This window comes from Pantherophis guttatus, chromosome 3, assembly GCF_059756535.1.
Source record: "Pantherophis guttatus breed Tessera chromosome 3, ASM5975653v1, whole genome shotgun sequence".
Taxonomy (NCBI): Eukaryota; Metazoa; Chordata; class Lepidosauria; order Squamata; family Colubridae; genus Pantherophis; species Pantherophis guttatus.
The window spans coordinates 151,242,460-151,263,991 of record NC_142065.1 but is presented as its reverse complement, the minus strand read 5'-3'; the positions used below and the strand labels follow the sequence as shown (position 1 = coordinate 151,263,991).

The window sequence follows — 21,532 nt, the reverse complement described above, 5'->3', positions numbered from 1 at the left end:
CTCTGGCTGCCAGTCATTCTATGACCAATTTTTAATTATTTTTGTTCCATCTATTCATACCTCTGCTGTTGTTTTGCAACTACGGGGTGTCGATTGCATCTGTTCTTACAGGTTCATAGAGGGATGACATAATTAGTATTAAGGGAGTGGTGATAGCTGCATAATTGAGAATCTACCTCTATCCACCATAGCATTTAGGAGATTACATGACAGATGGAAGGGTTGACTACTGATCTTCTCCCTGCCCCCCCCTCTCCCCCCATAAGCATATTCTGCAGTGTGATCTCCATTTAGGGAGCCATTGAGTTTTATATTATATATTCTGACAATAAAACACAATTACACAGTTTAGCAAAAATATATATTCATTTAAAGCATCTTAAGAGGTCAGTAATGTATTACTCCATTTCCCTGTTGCCAGTATCAAATGGCAGCTTCATTACCAATATTTATGAATGTGCCCTGACTTCGTGTTCTCCTTGCCTCTCCCACCATACTGTACCCTATGGGGAACAGCAAATTTATGTTAATATTGTCAATGCAATTCCATTAGCAGAACTGGGATCAGTGGGGTTGATTCTTTGGCAACAGTACATACAATTCATTTAGGATTTAAATCCAAATGGCATGTTCAGTATATTGAAGCAATGCAATCCAAACACATTCATATTCTTAGCAGTCCTTGTAATAACCAGTAAATTTTTCCTGAATCTTGGAGGAAATGTATGAGAAGAACGATAGCATAAGTAATCTTATTGAACAAAGCTTAACTGCAATTATGCATATTGAGTAATAGTGCCCAAATTCTAGGTATTATCCTTTCAGTGATGTTCAATACTGTAAATATTCTGGAGAACGATTCTTTATATTCTTGTTGGGTTTCTTCCATAGATTGTAAACAATTGAATAAATTTAAGTTATCTAAAATAGCTTCTGGAGTAAAACACAAGCCTTTTGGTATTCTGGATACTTACCAACTTAAAAGAATTTTATTTCCTATGGGCTTGTAATTTAACAACTAGAGATATACATGTATTACTATGACTCATGTTGAAACTTTGATTTTACACTTCAAGTTTCAGAATATAATTTTATGCCTATATACCGGTACTTTAAAATACATGTTCTGAGAGTACGGTTTTAGACAGTTTCTGGAAATTATAATACTTCAGAAAGAAGCAGAAACCTAATGAAGTGGGAAGCTCACAAACATAAACCTTGGAAAATAATACTGAATATTCTAATCTCCCCCTTCCGTCTCCCTCTTTGTTATATTTAAGTCACAAAACTGCATTCAACAAAAGGAACTGAGAAGTTGCACCAAAAAGCAGGTGTAGCAAGAAAAGATAGTTTGGAATTTCTACGTCAAAACATTTAGTTTTAAATACTTATTTGGCAAAACATCTATATGGAATTATTTTCAAACGTGAAAAAATAGAACAAAGATACTGAAATAATAGATACTTTAAAATGAAATTTTCCTTTCACTTAAATAAATTAATTTATCTTTCAATAATAATTTCAAATTTCTGTTCCAAAAGATTTTGGCATATCTCTAGGTATCACAGGCAAATACAAAATGCATCTAGGAAATTTTGATTTTTCATTTCAAAGCTGACAATTTTTATAAACTTTTAAAATTAGGGGTATATTTAATTTGTTTCAATGGAATCTTATACTGAAAGAAAAATGTATTGTGATTAAACATAAGCATCATGACAGATGCTTTTAAGAAATGACGTCTATCATAGTTGACCAATAAAAACAAGAATGGCTTTAGTGGAGTTCAATAGAAGAATTAAACAAAACAGAACCTAAACAAAAGAATACTTATATCTTAAATTTACTCATCTGTGATTTTTGCAGTCATTCATGTATGACTCGTGGATGAATTTGATCACTTCGTAATCTGGTTGCAACATGCATTTGTTCACCTATATTAATCTCAGTCACCTATAGGTCAATGGTGGCCTTCAAATACCATGCAACTCCCCAGTCACCTATTTTCAGCTCTAATTCTCACATAATGGTATTGAAACTGGTCAGCAAGTTTTTAGAGACACATTAAGTCTATGAGCGCCAAAAGGCAGAAATGAAAGTCTCACATAGACTATGGGGCAAAGCATTACTGACCCACCCATTCATCCAAGATAGCTCCTGCACCTGTTTATAGACAATTTTTTTTTTTTTTGCCAGTAAATAAGTCCTATTCTGTTTTCTTGCTATACATCATAGACATATAGCTGATCTGTATGGAAACCTAAGCATGTAGGTTGCACGTAGTCTCCCAGGAAGAACTAAAAATTGTCTTTTTTTCTTCTTCCCTTATTTGAGGATTAGAGTTATGGTAGCGGGCAAATTGGGCTTAAGGTTTTCATTATTCCTATTTCCATAATTAGCCAGTTTAAATTTCAGCCCTGCCAATCTAACTGAGATGACATAATTGCTCTGCCCACTTATCACTCTCAAATAGGAAAGATAAGGGATAGCAGCATACTGAAAGTACAACTTTGAAACTGTGTATCATTTTGTATAGTTTTCCAAAAGTAGGATATGTGAGCTCTAAGGCAGCTTCTCAGTCCTTTTTTGTGGCCTGGGCAGCACCCCCTCCCCCCCAAACACAACTATCAAAACTTGGTGGTATGGTTTCATGATAAGTCTATCGTTTTGAAGAGCGAACCACACTAATATTCTAGTAATAAATACAAGACTCATTACATTTTCATGATATGGAGCACTTTTTTGGATATCTTAATATAGGAAATCTGGATATCTTAAGACAAGAAAAGTCTCTCAAACTTCAGAGCTTTATTCACTTTCTAGCATTGATGTTACTTTCAAGCAGCTGCCTTGATTTAAAGTAATTTTGCCCCACCAAAATTCTCATATTTAGCAAGATTTACTGAAGTAATGGGAAGCTACTACAAAAATTCCAAAAACAGAATTAACTCAAATTAAAATCAATATATCTCTGTATTCACTACAGCAAAGATTTTCTGATTTTCTAACAGCCTTCCTGTGTTGTGGCACAAGGAAGTTTTCTTTTTGATAACATAGAGGTTTGTTGCTGCCAGTTTACATAATCCAACTCTCAACTATTATATTGTTGTGTATACACTCAGGGGTATCCTCAACAAACCAAGGTTTTGTCAAAATGACAAAATGTACCGGTACATCATATCATTATTCAGGTTCCATCCCTTATGTACAACACTGTAGCATCTGTATCTTTGCCCATTCCCTACCTATCCTATTTTCTTTCTTCAGCATCTCATCAAGATAAAATAAAAACTTTAATTTAAAGCAATACTGCATTGTTTGTATGGTATTATTTCAATATTTATTTTGCCCTTCCAATTGACTTCTGCAAGAAGTTGATTTTTAAAAATGGCATTTGGTTAAACCTACTAACTGTACTTTGTTTATAATCCTGAAAGAGAATTGCAAGCAGTAGATTGTGTTGCTAAATCTAGAAATAAGATTCACTTAAACAGAGTTAAATTAATCCTAAGTAATTTAAAGTTACATCAGGATTAAACACAACTTTCTCTGAACAGGTTTTAGCACAATTTGTAGGTTGTATTCCAACTGTTTTTCTTAATATATTCTATATGACGATTGCAGGTACTATATAATGTGCTTTTGCCAAATATATTGTTGCCAATCCTAGATCTTTTTTTTTATTGGATTGTATCTCATTTCCATCTCAACTACTGACACAAAAATAATTCCACCAGAAGCTTCAGATTGTAATTTTTGGCATTATAGCTACCTAGAATTTCCCCTTCCAAGTGACATATGCAGTATATAAATTTAATAATAAAATAAATACATACTATTCTCTGATATATTTCAATGTGCAGTGTCCACAATATATATCCTGCCATTCTTTTGCATTTCCATTCTAATTACTGCCAGAAAAATCAAACTCCTCAAAATAAAAATATTATCTGCCACTTTAGATCTTCTCAGGGGATCCTGATACGACGGGATGACTCAGAAACTTCAATGACTTATGTGAATTCTTTACAGTAAAGGGTCACCCTTGCAGGAAAGTTCAAAAGACAAGAAGTGAAGCTAAGTGGTAATTCATAATGTGAATAAGAGCAAGCTGGGATCTATGGGCATGAGAAAGGCCACCCATGTAAGTGAAGGAATTCCAGAATCAAATAAAAAAGCCAACTGTACGGGCATGGCAGAAACAATTACCCGTTTGGGTGCTAAAAGTTTAGCCTCTCAAATTGGACAGCAGTCCTCTAGTTACTACAAAGCATGTAGATTATTCACAAGTAAATCTGGTGATGACATGGCCAAATTAAACCAACAAGATCTTAACGGTGCCTACAGTAATTTTATAGGGACATGAACAATCAAAATATTCAATGTGAGAAGGATAAACAAGGGAAATCCTGATGTTATCAAAATAGTAATGAAGTAAATTGAATGTTTTAGGATAAAGTAAACAGATGACCCTTAATAGTAGCATGAGACCAGGGGTGAAATGCTCCCGGTTCGGACCGGCTCAGGCGAGTAGGTAGTGATGGCGGCGGGTAGTTCGGAGAACCAGCAGCAAAAATCCCTGCCCCCGTCCCCCATGCCCAGCTGAGCCCCGCGATCATCAGAGCCTTTTTTTCCTTTTAAATGGCTCTGACCAGCCAAGCTCTGACATCCCTAATCAGGCAACTCAGCTTGGATCGCCAGAGCCATGTAAAAGAAAAAAGGTTTTTTTCTCTCCCCCCCCTCCCAGCCTCCAGCTTGCTTACCTTAGCTGCTGATCGCATGACGATCGCAATCTATGCATCAGCAAGCAACTGGATCTCCCTGCCTGCAATCAAGCTAATCGATGAGCAGCTCTATCTGCAACTTTAAGACTTGTGGACTTCAACTCCCAGCAAAGCTGGCTGAGGAATTCTGGGAGTTGAAGTCCACAAGTCTTAAAGTTGCCAAGGTTGGAGACCCCTGTTCTATTGGGTAAGTTTTTCCCCCCTTTGGGAGCTTTAAAAAAAATAGTTAATTGGGGTTTTTTTTAGTTGTTCTTTTTTTAGACTTAGCCATTTAAAGTTTAGGAAGTTTTAAATTTAGCTGTTTATATAAAAATAAAAATAAAATAAAATAACATTTATGCAGCTTTCTGAGATTTAGTGTGTTTCAGTAGTGTTTCACTCTAACTACACAAACACACAAAATCTCACAAAGCTGTATGTGGAATTTTGTGTGTGTAAAGTGTGAAAGTTGGTTTTTTGGGCTTTTTGTGGCTGTGTGAGGTTCCTGCTTGTTGCAGGGGCCATTTTGGGTCTAGCACAGCTGCTTTTACATTGTGGGTGAGCCAGTTGTGTTGTGTTGTGTTGTGTGTGTGTAAAGTGTGAAAGTTGGTTTTTTTGGGCTTTTTGTGGCTGTGTAAGGTTCCTGCTTGTTGCAGGGGCCATTTTGAGTCTAGCACAGCTGCTTTTACATTGTGGGTGAGCCAGTTGTGTTGTGTTGTGTTTTGTAGGTTAAAAAAGGGCAAAGAAGTGACATTGACTTGGCCACGCCCACCAAGTCACCTTACCATCAAGCCCCGCCCATAATTAAGCCACGCCCACAGAACCGGTAGCAAAAAAATTTAGATTTCACCCCTGCATGAGACCATATGAAGAAATAAAGTATTAGTATAACAAAAAAGACAATGTTATATATATGTTTGGTTACAACCCAATACATGATTGGATCATAGCTATTATAAATAATGAATATTCTTTGAACATCTGTTTAATGCCTATATATGCCTACTACAAATATAATATGGAAGACACTGATAATTCTATGGCACAGTGCAAGAAGTGCTACATACAACATCAAGGAAGGATATCGTGATAATTAACTGAAATGCTGAATTTGGAGAAATGGTAAAATCTGGAATTACAGGAATATTTAAAATGGGCAAATGTGATAATGCAAAAAATAGGTCAACACAACTGTTTATTGCTAACACCGCCATATGCACCAAAGACAAATTCCTTGTGTGTCCAATCACACTTGGCCAAGAAAGAATTCTATTCTATTCTATTCTATTCTATTCTATTCTATTCTATTCTATTCTATTCTATTCTATTCTATTCTATTCTATTCTAGCGACTTAAATACAGGCTGTATATTACTTTGATGGACAACGTTAAAATCAATAAGTAACAAAAAATGGAGAAATGTAATCAACCAAAAAATTTCCCAAAATTTTAAACAGGAAAAGACATCCAAATCAGCTTCAAAACAAGTTATCATGTTAATCAAAGAAAAATGAAAGGATGAAAGTCTTGGACAACCAAAAGGGCAAATAATGACTTAAAACAGCTTTCCAACATCAACTAAGAGTACAAGGAAATGCACCTGAATCAGAAATGTCAATAGAGGAGAAAAAAAGAAAATAAAGAGATGTATTTTTAAGAGTGGGAGAGATCACAAGAACATTTAAAGCTAACATACGATCCCATTAATAATCACAAAAGAGAACAGAGACAAATAAGATTCAAGTGAAATGGAAAGCCTATATTAAAATCCATTATGCGATTATTGAAGTTATACATATCCTCTATAGATCCAATGATGCAATGTAAACTATGCCTTCAAAGTGGAGTAACTCCAAGTATTGTTTTACTTAACTTTATATTTTATATGTTCTGACATATATTTTAGCTATATTTCTATTTATTAAATATATTTGTACAGCCACCCATCTCGCAATAGTGACTCTGGGCAGCTATCATTTAATTTGATATATTTGTTATTGATTTATTTTAAAATCGCTCTTTTCAGTAATAGAAAATATATGAGATCAGATAATTAATGTAAGGTTAATGAAGAAAACAAAAATAGGTGGCTTCTCTTTGCTTTATAGACTACAGCAATGCCTTTGATAGTGTTAATCATGCCAAAATACAAAATATATTAAGACTCTTGTCTATGTCCTAATATTTGATTATTCTTCTAAAAAATCTTTACAATTGAATAAAAAGCTACTATGAGGTTAGAAAAACAGTGGTTCAGAATAGCAAGTGAGAGAAAATAAGAATGTATATTGTTCCTATAGTTTTTTAACTCAATACAGCAAGTGTTATAAGAATGTTATAAGAGTATGACAGCTGAAATTAAAAGTCCAAAACAAGGATAAGTTTGAGATGTGTGCAATACCATTTTGTTATCCAAGTTTTAAAAAAATTCATTATGAAATTCCCTTTTGACTTTATATTCTTAACATGAATATTAAAGATAAAAATGTCAACCAGTATAAGTATATTAAGTATAGTAATGCAAAGGTGATAATTTTGGGAAGAGGGAATAGTTTATGGATAGACCAGGAATAACAGTGAAGAAAAAAGAGAATAATTGTAGGGGGGAAAGGGAAACACCAATTTAAGTAAGATCATAGAGGATAAGGGCATTGGAAGGATAAAGTGACAAAAAAGATTGTAATAGTTTAAACAATGGTCCTCCCAGTGGCAATGTGTCTGTAAAATCTGGACATTGAGAAAAAAATGGTAGGTAGTCGTCAATCTTAAATTATGGATCCAAAGATAGCCTGAAGAACCAGTTGGCTCATCCTGCAGCAATGCTTCCTGAAGGCAATAACTAGCAAAAAGAAACTTGCCTATTTTGTATATGTGATGCTAGCAGACGATGGGCTAACTAGAATATGACTATGCTTGGCAGATATAAGGGGAACAGAGAAGGGTAATACAATGCATAAATAAACAGACTAAAAATGTATAAAACTGTCCATGATTTAGGTTATAACTTGAGGTAGGTCAAAACAGTATTTATCTATGCAGTCACAAAGTCACCTTTCATTTGATGGCACCTAATTTTTGAAGATGTAGAACTATACTTGCAAACTAGGCAGTCACAATTTAGACTAAAATGCTATGCAAATGCAGACATTGTGGTTAGTTTCTGGTTATGTGCATAAGAAAACAGAAAATAAGTTTGAGTAAACCATGGTTAAAGTATTCATAGGTAAACATGAGAAGCAAACTGAAACTGCTTTTATTTGGGTGATTAGACTAAACTTTTCCAGTGGTACTTCCGAAGTACTTGACTCTCAGCTTTTAATCAGAAGTTTTAGATTTGTCTCTGTACATCAAGGTTAGAGATGGGCAAAAATCCCGTTCCTTCTTTAATTTCTATGGGAAGTATTGACAGCATGAGGAACCTTTTTTATTGAGTATCTGCACCAATTTATTGCAAGCATGAACATAACCATCTGCCTGATGATCTGCAAATATGTGCTTTAGATACCCAAAGAAGGAAGCTTCTGCAAAATGTACAGTAGCTTTCTTCTTCACCCACTTTTAGGTCAGTGATGTATCACAGATGACTAATTTTGATATTGCTGATCTGCTTGTATCTATGTATTGTGTAGTTGTATGAAAAGCTGACATTTTAAAATCCTAAGCAGCATTTTTTGATGCCAATAATTTCCCACCATATATCATTTAAATTAGAAAAATGCATATTGTGAGATTGTAATCAGCACTTTTCTTGATCTGAGGAAATATAAGCTAGATACTTTAACATTTGAAACCATCACACACTGTGGTAGATGTTTGCTTTAATTCATCCATGTGAATTCTAACATACACCCTGAATGTCCCCTCTGTTTCTCATCTATCAAGTAATATGCATATAGAATCCCATTTTTTCATGGACATGTGTTTTGGCATTTATGTTCACATACATTTTTCCAGCATCTATTCATCTATAAACAAGTAAAGTAACAACTAGCAGTCAGCATGGGTTTGTTAAAAACAGGTCATGCCAAACCAATCTTATTTCATTCTTCAATATAGTGACTAAATTAGTAGACCAGTGAAATACTGTGGACATAAAATACTTAGACTTCAGCAAGGCATTTGACAAAGTAGACCACAACCTACTTCTTGTTAAACTAGAAAAAAGTGGGATAGATCAGTGGTGAAATCCAAATTTTTTAACTACCGGTTCTGAGGGCGTGTCTTGGTGGGCGTGGTGTTGCTTGGTGGGCGTGGCAGGGGAAGGATATTGCAAAATCCCCATTCCCTCCCCACTCTGGGGCCAGCCAGAAGCGGTATTTGCCAGTTCTCCGAACCACTCAAAATTTCTGCTACCAGTTCTCCAGAACCTGTCAGAACCTGCTGGATTTCACTCCTAGATAGATAGAATCACCACCAGATAGATTTGCAACTGGCTGACAAACTGTACTCAATGAGTAGTCCTTAATGAGTCTAAGTCTACATGGACGGAAGTAAGCAGTGGGGTGCCATAAAGTTCCGTCTTAGGCCCAGTACTCTTCAATATCTTCATAAACGACTTAGATGAGGGAATAGAAGGGGAACTTACCAAATTTGCAGATGATACTAAACTGGCAGGAGTAGCTAACACCCTAGAAGATAGACTCAAGATCCAGATGGATCTTGACAGCCTTGAACACCTAACAAAATGAAATTCAATGTAGAGAAAAGTAAAGTCCTACCCTTAGGCAAGAAAAATCAAAAGTACACATATAGACTGGGTGAAACCAGGCTTAATAACAGTAACTGTGAGAGGGATCTTGGAGCCTTAATGGACAACCAGCAAAATATGAGCCAGCAGTGTGCAGTGGCAACCAAAAGATCCAATGCAATCCTAAATTGCATTAACAGAGGGATACAATCAAGATCAAGTGAGGTACAAATACCACTCTATAAAGCCTTAGTAAGACCACACCTAGAGTACTGCATCCAGTTTTGGTCACTACACTATAAAAAAGATGCTGAGACTCTAGAAAAAGTGCAGAAAAGAGCAAGCAGGATGATTAGGGAACTGGAGACTAAAACAAATGAAGAATGGTTACAGGAACTGGGAATGGCTAGTCTAGTGAAGAGAAGGACCAGGGGAAATATGATAGCAGTCTTCCAATATTTGAGGAGCTGCCACAGATAGGAAGAGGTCAAGCTATTTTCTAAAGCACCTGTAGGCCAGACAAGGAATAATGGATGGAAACTGAACAAGGAGAGATTTAACCTGGAAATAAAGAGAAATTTTCTGATAGTGAGAACAATCAACCAGTGGAACAGCTTGCCTTCGGAAGTTGTGGGAGCTTCATCACTTGAGACTTTCAAGAAGAGATTGGATTGCCATTTGTCAGAAATGGTGGAGGGTCTCCTGCTTCAGCGGAGGGTTGGACTAGATGACCTACAAAGTCCCTTCCAACTCTGTTAATGTGAAATCTAAATCTCTAGAGCAGAAAGTCAACCTGAAACACTTGCTAAAAATAGGGAAGGACCAAATATTCAGTTATTTTTCTTACTGCATATAAATACATATAACAAAGATAGCAAGATAGTAAAGTAATGCCTAGTTAATATGCAGGTAGTCCAGAGATGTCAAACTGTCAGCCTGCAGGCTGGATGCTTCATGTGCAGGCCAGGCCATCCCAGTTCTGCAAAGAAGTAAAACGCTGCAATACATCACATGACAGCAAAATGACGCTGCAAGTTTGACACCTGTGAGATAGTCCTTGAATTAGGATTGTAATTGAGCCCACAATTTTAGTCATAAGTCGTGATAATTGTAAAGTAGGTGATCACTTGACTGTACCCAATTTTACAACCTTTTATGCAGCAGGTAAGTGGCCATTAAGCCAACCCATTGTTCGTTATGGGGCAGTTTTGGGAGATGGACGGGTCATTTTCAGGATCTGTCATAACTGCGAACAATTTTAAGTTGACGACTACCTGTACTTCATTTTAGTGAGGCTGCTGTTCTTTGTTTCTTGGTATAAAGGTAAAGAAGTTTTCCCTGTCTAGTTGTATCCAACACAGGGGCCTGTGCTCATCTTTATTTCTTAGCTGAGGAAGCCAATGTTGTCTGAAGACACTTCCGCAGTCATGGCCAGCATGTCCATGTGTCGAAAGTAACAGCACGGAAGGCTGTTACTCTCCCACCAAAGTGGTACCTATTTATCTACTTATATTTGCATGCTTTCAAACTGCTACGTGGCAAGAGTTGGGGCAAGTAACATGAGCTCACCCCATTGTGTGGTGCTCGGACCTCGAACCTGGGCTGTCAAATTTCCAACCAACAAGACCATCGTCATAACTGCTGAGTCATTGGGGCCCTCTGTTTCTTGGTATATGTAATTCAAACTCAGCTGTGTACAGATTTTTCTTGACACTGAGGGGTCCTTCAAGGGCACTTTGAAAGCTGCAACTGCAAACTATGACTAAAACTGCTTTATTTATTTGTATGATTTATATGGTCATTGATCTCACACAGGTGACTCTGGACAGTGTACAAAAATTAAGAACAAAAATACCTCACAACGTATAACCCTGATGCCCAAGGATAAACAAACAAACTAGCACACCAGCCGTAGCACAGCTGATCTAAATTCCTGATCCAAAGACTTGGAGAAACAGCCATGTATTCAATGCAAAACAGGATGGAGGCCATCTGAATCTCTGGAGGGCATGCTGTTCCATAGGGCAGGTGCTCCTACTGAGAAGGTATGACTTCAGGAAACTGTTTGATAGAAGAGATTTAGAACATGTCCTAGAATTAGATCTGGTGAGATGAACAGAGATGGAAAAAAAGTGATCCTGCAAATAATTTCTAGTACTTCCCATCTCATTCTAAACACACTGGAACTGTAATGGGATTCTGAGTATGGAAATCCCAACATATATGAGAAACATCAAGTTGGATAAGGATACCTTACTCTTCATTACGGGACCTAAATTATCATGGCAGTCATGATGATTAGAAATACAGTGTGTCTGAACAGAAAGAACACTGCAACATAGATTGTACACTTGCTTAACACTGTAATTTTAATAGCTACAATTTAGGACACTGCCATAAGAATATAAATTGACTGTTCTTTAATTTAAAAAAAGATCTGCACAAACCCCATTATTAGAAATAGATATCCTAAGCAGATGGTCATCTGTTATTCAACAGATTTAAGTTCATACATCCACTATATCATAGGTTGTTTAAATCATAACTTGTGAATATAAAAGTGAATATCTCACACTAAACCATTCATGGATGCATAATGTGCATCCTTCCAGATGTTGCTGTAACTAACACAGCCAGTAGAAAGAAGTTTTGATTCAGTAACATCTGAAAGTTTCCATATTAGGAACCCATGCAACACAGTTTATTCTAAAACTGGAACATGTATTAATACAAAGTACTTTTATTGAACCAATAAATATTATTCAGAAACAGAGTTGGGCAAACAATTTTCTAGTATTCGACACAATTTAGATATGTTTAAAATTATTAGCATAACTCTGATTATCCATCAGGGTTTTCTTTCATATCACATCTCTAAACCATATACAGAAACGCACATCATACTTTTTAGGAAAAAAATTTAAATCACTGCTCTCGTTTTCATTTTTCTATTTTTACTGTTTCATATTTTCATTCTTATTACACAAATGTAAAACTGAATATGCATTTTTTTAAAAAAAGTTGCCAATATAACCCTAATTGTTTCAATTGGTTTTAAGTAATGACAGTTTCAATCAAGTGTTAACCCTGATTATCTATGACACAAACAATGTATGATTTGTTTTTGCTCTTGCTCTATATGGTAGTCTGGCTACAGCCCTCTCTAGAATGAATTTCCCTAGCCAAGACAAACCAAATAGATATAATAATAAAAAAAAAAACCTAGTCACAGATATTGACCTTTTATGGAGCCACAGATATTGACCTTTTAGCTTCAAATAATGGCTTAAAAGGTAAACCATATGAAATAGCTGATCATCTAAACATATATTATGAGGGGAAAAAGAAAAAGGAATGCTTGCTGCAAAGAAGCTTTGCAGAATAAATCTGTGTAGCCTTCTGACTGTACCTGTGAAAGGCCTTGAAATCTAATAAGCGTCACCAAAAAAGGTTTCTGAGCAAGGCCCAAGATGGGGTGGCCTAGAATTCAAGATTACAGCTATTCTCTTCGTTTTATTTTGCTTACCTATATTGCCTCCTACTTATCCAAAGGGGAAACCTTTATTTTCTTTCTGTCTTCCCCCATATCTCCATTTGGCGCTTTTATCCAAATTTTCATTTCAACTTCTGAGCTATCTACCAAGTCAGATGACAAGCGCATTTGTTTACAACAAGCAGGAATTTGGGGGGGGGAAGGGGGGGAGAAGAGCCTCCAAGAACCATTTCGGAAAAGGGCACAGAGGGCACAAGGAGTTAAATTATTCCACAACACCCAAACATTCTCACACTTCTTAGTTTAACCCAACAGGATTTTCCAACTAATTCCCCCTCCCCCAAAACACCCCCAGTTACCCTTTGCTCTCCTCAGGGTAACAGCCAAGACATAATCAAATTATACTTAGCAGGGGGGGGGGAAGGGGGGGGTTGAAAGTTGAGGAACAAGAAAGGGAAGGCTTCATTTGGAAGCCTACCCAGCTCACCCCACCCAAACCCCCGAAGACATTTCAAATATATAGTATAAGCAGGCAGGCAAAACGGTGGCTGGCCTGAAGCAGTTACTCGAACCGGCCAACTTTGAGAGAGCCATCTCCAGTGACAGCAGAAACGCCAGAACTCAACTCCAAGAGGAAAACATGAGGGGGGGGGAAGTGCGGGGGTTTCCATAACGGTAATTTTGGCAGAAGGGATACCTAGGGCCACGAGGGGACACTTTGGGTGGGTGGGTGGAACTTAGTACCCCAACTTCACATCCCCTCCCCGGAAACAGAAGAGGGGAAGCCTTCCCTTGAGGGAATTTCTGTTGGGCGAGCGGAATCTGCTCACTTCGGGGAGCGACTGTTGCAGGCAGCACCTTAACTGCCCCCCCCTCCCACGAGCCCCCCAACTCCCCCCCCCACCGCTTCCCTAACCTACCTGCTGCAGGGGCATTTCCAAAGCCTAACAATGCCCCCCCTCCCCCTTCCCGACAGCTCCAAGAGTTGAGAATCGGGAAGGGCCGCGTGTCTGTGGGCGAGAGAGGCGGCGAGGCGGGCACAGGCGCGCACCCTGTTGTGTTATGTGTGCAGTTCTGTGTGGTTGCTCAGGCCAGAGGAAGGCTCTGGTGTGTCCCCCCTCCCCCCCGCTCGGATCAGCGCCCCCTCCTTCCCTCTCTCTCTCTCTCTCTCCCTCCTTCACCCGGCTCCCAGTCACAAACGCGGCCTCGGCGCACGTGTGCGAAACGTCACCACCGAGTCCGGGGGTGAAGCGCAAAAGCGACCAGCGGGACAGAGAACCTTCCTCTTCCCCACGGCCATGCTGCCTGCTCAGACCCTGATCCCCCACCGACGGGGAGAGGAGGGTCGAAACCCGGCCGGCCTTCTGGCGCATTCACACGAACCACGCCGCCAGATTCTTAGTTCTCCCGTGCCAGGGCGCTGCTCGCAACGCCGGCCTCTTTGTTCCTGCCTTAAGGCAAGGGAAGGAGGCTGCCCCCCTCCCCCAGTAATCCCCCCCACCCACCCACCTTAATCGGAGGATAACTACCACCCCCGAGATTTACTTCAATCAGTTGGGGACGCCCTACTTGTGCCCAATGCCCCCCTGCTGCTGGACCATGGTGGCTTCCCGCCGGGGGAAAAGGAAAGAAAAAAGATAAAAAGTTTATGGCACCGGGGAGACACGTCGCATATAAAAGCGGCCACGGCACCCTTCTTTCAGGGAACGCACCCCCGTCCCGCAGCGCAGAAAAGAAACTCGGCCCCCAGAGACTGGGAAGGAGGAATTACCAGGGATCGGCCTCCGCTTTCACTGGCGGGATGCACCAGCACCACCCGTCCGGCGGGCCCGTGCGGGGTGCAGCACAAGGAGGTGCCTCCGCCGCTCACGAGACTAGGCCGAGCGCCCTCCGCCGCGCCACAATCAGCCCCGGGAAAGCTGGAGCCCCAAGTCGCTCCCAGCGCGGATGCCCCGGAACTGCTGTGCAACTGAATGAAAGCGCTGGTGGCGGCGGCAGGAGCGAAACGAGCTGGGAGGCTGACGGCAACCGCGGGGCTCCCTCCGGAATCCATGGGAGGTGAAGCCGACCAAGCCGGGAGGCCGTGCGGGTGGAGTCCCCTCCGCATCCTTCTTGGGTGGATCTGCACCCGGAGCCGAGTCTCCTCCCACCCCTTTCGCTCGCCACCCCTTCCCCCCGGGCCTTCCCGAGTCTTTAGCTACTTAAGGCCCGGGCCCGTCTCGAAATGGTCCAGGCTGCGGATCCCGGGGAAGGGTCCAGCTTTAGGAGACGACGTTGCTAAGGCGAAGGAGCCCGCATTATGGGCAGATGCGGCGGATGGATTTTGCGGCCACTCCCGCTGTGTGGGGCTAGCTGGAAAATGGCTCCAGGAAGCAGCGGCAGCTGCCGCTGACAATGAATAAAGAGAAGGGAGAAGGGTTACGCGCCAAGAGCCTCCCGCGAAACTCAGATTTCCCGCTCGCTTTTCAAACCAGATTTGCATAGCCCCGCCCTTTCAGCGTGCCGAGCCTGGATCGTGAACTCATTGGTCTACTCCCTCTGCCAGGTCTCCCAATCGGGAGAGTCTTGAACACTTTGCCAGTTTCTCATTGGATTATAAATGCACGGGGTTGCCCTGATTTGCATTGTCCTTGCCGATTGGTTGATTAGTTGGGGGATTCCCTTTCGAGATGCCGGGATTCCGGACTTTTAAAGCCGAGCCTCCCACCGTTCGTCTTTATTCCTTTCCGAAGTTTTCTCCTGCTTTACCGGTTTGCACTCAAAATGAGTCACAGACGTGGAACAACTCAGTGGATTGCTGCGGTATTAAAAACAAAATCGCCGATATCCATTCTACGATTCGGAAGAAATTAAACTGGAACGGCTGCCTGAAGAATATTGTAATTTATGCCATAATTAAACTTTTAATGACCTACAAGACTTACCCCTCCCTTTCCTTTGGTCATCTGATAGGTATCTGACCATTGTCGGTAGATCACTAAAAACTTTCGATTGCTAATAGCAGAAGCGAAATTATGCCCTGTAAGTACAAATTCAAATTATATTGCTTAAATGACTAAGCATAAAAAAAAAAAACTCATTTTCTTTGAAAGATCTGTGGACAAATTGCTTTCTAGCATTCAAACAGTTGGTGGACTCAGAATTAATGGCAATTTGCACTAGGTTCTATTTGATAGATTTCTGATTTAGACTGAAAAATACAAAGTAGAGCCTACATACCTGAATTAGGTTTACCATAGTTTGGGGCAGATATTATAATTCAAGTTTCAGGGGATATAATTGACCCCAATCCTCTTTGTGTTCGTGTGTGTCTTTGGAACTTTCTTCAGCTTGATATCAAACTATCTGGAGTAGTGAAAACCAAGAGCAATTGTGAAAAGCTCCAAAAGGATCTTTTAAAATTGTACATGTGAGCTATGTGCAGTTCAGTAACATGGGGCACACTCTTCCCTCCTTCATTTATACACTGACTAGCTGAATACCAGTGCTCTGCTACGAAACTGTGTAAATTACCACAGCCTCTCTTCTCCCCTTCTCTCCCTCAGGCTAGCCCCACAGAAGCCTCTCCTCTCCCCTTCTCTCCCTCAGGCTTGCCCCATAGATCCTCTCCTCTCCCCTTCTCTCTCCCAGGCTGGCCCCACAGAAATCTCTCCTCTCCCTTTCTCTCCCTCAGCCTTGCCCCACAGAAACATCTCCTATCCTATCCCCTTCTCTCCCTCAGGCTTTCTAGCCCCTTCTCTCCATGAGGCTTGCCCCACAAAAGTCTATCCTATGCTATCCCATTCTCTCCAGAGTTATTTTCAAGTTGGGAAGGGGAGTAGAACATCTAACTAATTATAATCAGAGTGTGTTATAATAATATAGGAAATACTAATGCTCTGATGGTCATTTTGAAAAATCCTTTTGTTAGTGAGCACCTAGAAGCCAAGAGGAACATATGTGGCAAATTTCAAGTTTGTAGGCTTTACGGTTCTCGAGATTTCGTGATTAATGTGTGAATGGTTTTTGCTTTTATATACAGTATATAAATGGAATCTGAGCTAATCAGGAAAAAAAATCTTAGGGTCATAATGAATAGTCAATTTATATGTCACTTCCATGTCTTGGTAAATGTGAAAAAACAAATTGTATAGTAGGTTTTATTAGAAAACGGCTACGGAAATGCAGATATTTTTCTTCCTTCATGGATCAGGGATCATCAGTGAAGCTGATTGGGAGAAAATTTAGATCAGAAAAATGAAAGCATTTCTCCACACTACAATTATCCCATGGAATTCATTGCCATAAAATATGTTGATAACCAATAATGGGGAAACTTAAAAAGAATGGGTAAATGTATGGATGACAGCTGTGTCAAGAATTCTTGAAAAGTCATGGCTTCAAATACCAATTGTAAAGGAGAAGCGTATGTTTCCATCTCCCAAAGACATGTGCTTTGGCCTGTTTGAGAAACAAAATTATGGAATTTGCTGTGCCTTGACCTGATCCAGCAAAGCTATTCATGTTTGCGATTATAAGACAGATAATCTATGTAAATGTAGCATTCCTAAAAGAATGTGTGAAAGACACATACATCAATTCCTTCCCCCAAATAAGACTGGCTTTAGGCTATGGTTGGGTAGGCCTTGGCCTAGGGACCAAAGCTTAAGGGTGCCATTTCTGCCCTCTTTCCAAAATTAAAAATGCAAATTTGCAACAGCAAGTGATGGGGCCATCGGTCATTGTGGGCTAGGGGCATAATATACCCTTGAGCTGGCACAGCCTCAAGAGAGAATAGATAACTACAATATTGTACTTCATATGACGTAACGTGACTCAGTGACCTACTCTAGAATCTTTTCTACCAAATACTAAATTTTCTTCTTTATTAAGAGATGACCTACCCTTGCTTTATATAATTTACTAAAACTGGAGGTAACTGTTACCATTGCTGCTAGGAGGAGATATGCAATTATTAATCTAAGCAGATATCAATTCAAATATTGATTGTATTTTACATCAGCGGCCCCCAACCTGTTGGGCATCAGGGACCAATTCCATGGAGAAAGGTTTTTCCACGGATTGGAGGGGGTGTGGTTTCACAAGCTGCTTGTATCCCACGGATGGTTTCACTTCTTTGCGCAGCCCGGTTGCTGGCATGCCACGGCCCAGTGCCAGTCCACGGCCCGGGGATTGGAGACCCCTCTTTTAGATGATAAGTTAATTTTGAGTCCATTTTTAACATTTTGGTTTTATTTTCTCAGCTATTATTTTAATGTATTATTAGAGTCAATCTTTCCTTCAGGATATTCAGGTGACATTTGTTACCTTCTCTTCCTATCCTTCCACAACTATAACCCTATGAAGATGGTTGGGCTGAGACAGTTTTTGGGCTATAAGTGAAGGTAGTAATCTATTAATAATTCAATTTGCAATATTTTATCACCAGGATTACTATTTTAATTTTTGATTTTGGGCAACCCTATCAGGTAATTGAGACAAGACAAATCACTAATTTGTATAAGGGAGACTTAGAAATCACAATCTCCTGATTTCTTAGTTGAATATCTTAACCATGGTTTGGTTTTAGTATCTGGTCCACATGACATTCATAGGACCTGTAGCCTCGTGATTTGGCTGGGGACAAGTTGCATACAATGGAAAGGGAAAAGATGGTTTGCAAGGTCTTCTTATCAGCACTTTTTGGTTTAAATGAATTACACCAAGCTTAGCCCTCATGCCACAGAACCATAATTGCCTCATTTCATTAATGAAAACAATATATTCAGTTACAGTATTTTCAAACTAACAGCCTCCTATAAAGTGCCCCAATCTCTAAACCAGGTTGTCCCTAATTGACGCAGAGGGACTTACTAGAAAAAAAGTTTCATAAGCATTGCTAAGAATCACCAGTAAAGTTTAGTATAGAACTTGCCCAACAGATGAGCATGAATCCTTGTTTTTAAGCTTGATTTTTCTGCATCTCAGTCAACCAGACCTCAAGTCATGTCTTCCTTGTGTAATTTCAAAATAGATCAAAATGCAGCAAAAAAGGATGAACTGATCTTAGATGAAAACTAGTGTTCAACCCAGCCAATGGGAGGAGGAGTCTCCATGGAATGGGATAAATATAGGCATAAAGATTTAAATAGCTTAAGGCAGGCATGTCCAATTGATAGTCTCCCTGGACAATTACCGATAGTAATGCACTCACACAAGATTATGTTAAAAAAGGAAGCTTCTTCTTATATTTTATACATGGCCCAAGACAATTTCTCTTCACTCAACGCAGCCCAGGCAAGCCAAAAGGTTGGACACCCATAGTTTAGGGGAGAAATTCCTAAAGGAATACTTCTTGTAATATCTTTTTGTGTCTGTTGATATGTCAACCCTATCCACCAAACAAGTTTCCTTCATGGTATAGAAGGGCAATCACCTGCTGTCCTACTTTACATCCCTATTTTATTATTTTTAAAGAAATTTAAGGCTGGAATAACCAAAGTCCATTCCCTTTGGGATTATCCATGCTAATTATCCACAAAAGTGTTTCCAGTAGTCCTGGAAAGCACTGCCTGGTTGTGTGTTGTATTTTTTTTAATGTACATATATAAATTGTGATATGTGTGTGTATGTATGTATATGTATATATATTTGATACCCCTTTTACCGCTCGTCTGTTGTCTATGTCTCTCTCTGACTGGCATGGGTCATACTCTAATCTCAATACAGGAAATGATTCGGAGTATGCTGAGAACAAACTAGAAGTTGGGTCCTGGTTGCTGGATGCTACAAAATTAGACAATACCTGCACTATTTTCCAGCAATGATTTGGGATCTTCCAATGAGGGCCATTGAGTTATCTAAATGCTAGATTTCCAAATCTGTAACAGGACCTTGTTAATACTACTCACACTTTCTCTTTTGTCTGCATGAGTTGGTTTGTGATTCCCAAGCTCAGCAAGTACCACTGCCATTTGGAAGAGACTAACCAAAATCCACGTTCCTCATCCACGTCCCATCATCTAAATATACGTAAATGAAATTTTGTAATTGTTAAATTCATCTATTCTTTCTTTCCTACTCTTCTCTTTCTCTTTTATTACCCTTTACTCTTCTCAACACCATCTCCATGATTAAAATACATATTATAGGATATTTTGAAAAGCTTAGTGTCTTACACGTTTCTCTTTAACATATATATTGCAGTTTGCAAAACTAATGATCAAAAACATGTAGCAGGGGAGTATTTGGTCAATAGATTACATTCATTATAGATTCCGAGATATAGTCTTATCAGTGTCCTTTGAACCAACACTGTGTTTTTTGACAAATTGATCAAAGGTTTATTTTTTGCGTGTTTCAGTACAAAGAAAATATATAGAACAGAATGTCATCACAGCAAATTTGTTGCTGGTTATTGATTTGTAATTAGCAATGAAAATTGAGAGTTTGCTTTTTAAAAATTCACTGTCCTAGCTTTTAGCAAACCCTATCTATTTGCGTTGTAACACTAAAATTGGGTTGTTCTGGCAAGATCTCATTAGCAAATTATTCATGTTTGGGTTTTCTTAAACACAGTGGCCATTTGGTTTTTTGGCAGAAAGTGTCCAAAGCAAGCTGAACACAAGTTAAATGAAAATCAAAACAGTGAAATGATTTAATCTATAAGGGGAAAGTGATCTGATTAAAATTAATTGAGAGCACAAGATGGAATTCCCAAAGTCTTGAGTTCTGCCCTACAGCCTTCTAAAAGACAAATACCAGATTTAGGAATTAAGGCTCTGAAAGTGCAAAGTATGTAATAAAGTTCCCAAGACACTGGCTGAAAAAAATAGGAGACCATTTATTTGAACAGAAGATGATGAACAGCAGCAAGGTGGATAGACTCAGTCATAGTGGTGATGAGTTCAGTGTAGGAAGAGATGATGAACCAGATTCAGAACAGATAGTTGTTGACTCAGCCTATTTACTAAGTATCAGCAACAACTTGCTGGCACATAATCAATTTCCCGCTGTACAGAATTATGCAATGATCACATTGATGCTTATTTTTCTAATAGTTTACCCAGGAAAATAAAGTTTTCTAAGCTAATAATAATTAGAACTTTTCACTTGAAAACATTTCAGTGGTTTTTTGAGCATCTTTTAAAATTCCGTCTTAGAATATATTATGAACTGCCTCTACTATCATACTTAAGACGCAGTCTTGATCTTGTACAGACAAGCTAATTGGCTTCATTTTATATGGTTTAAAGTTGTATGTTATACATCAACCCGTAGGGGTCAGCTTCACAGCTAACCCAAGAAGACATTCTATACAGGGATAAGGAAAGATAGCATGATTGGAAAGTAGATCTTAGTATTTCTATCCTTAGCCTTATTATTCAAAAAGAAAAAAGAAAAATAATGCTGATACAAATACACATTGGAAATATAAAAGAAGGAAAAGAAGAGAAAAAGGGGGAAAAACCTCCAAACACTATAAGTAATGAAAGAAAGCCAGTTTAGAGTAGAGGTTAAGGCATCGGGATAGAAACCAGAAGTTAGCTGGGTGACCTTGGGCTAATTAATCACTTTCTCTCAGCACTAGGAAGCAGGCAATAACAAACC

General features: G+C 39.1%; 1 protein-coding gene across 2 annotated transcripts in view; it reads right to left on the bottom strand.

Annotated features, from left to right (window-relative positions):
• Positions 1-15,410, bottom strand: part of E2F3 (E2F transcription factor 3) — a 35,241-nt gene extending 19,831 nt beyond the window's left edge. Inside the window, exon 1 of one of the 2 annotated variants that reach the window (XM_087890353.1) lies at positions 14,715-15,410. In XM_087890353.1, the coding sequence (XP_087746479.1) occupies positions 14,715-15,050 (336 nt within the window). In that variant the 5' untranslated portion in view covers positions 15,051-15,410. Of the gene's footprint in view, positions 1-13,863; positions 14,276-14,714 lie in introns of those variants that run through there. The other variant, XM_087890354.1, reaches the window with a different exon arrangement.
• Between the last annotated feature and the right edge of the window lie 6,122 nt (positions 15,411-21,532).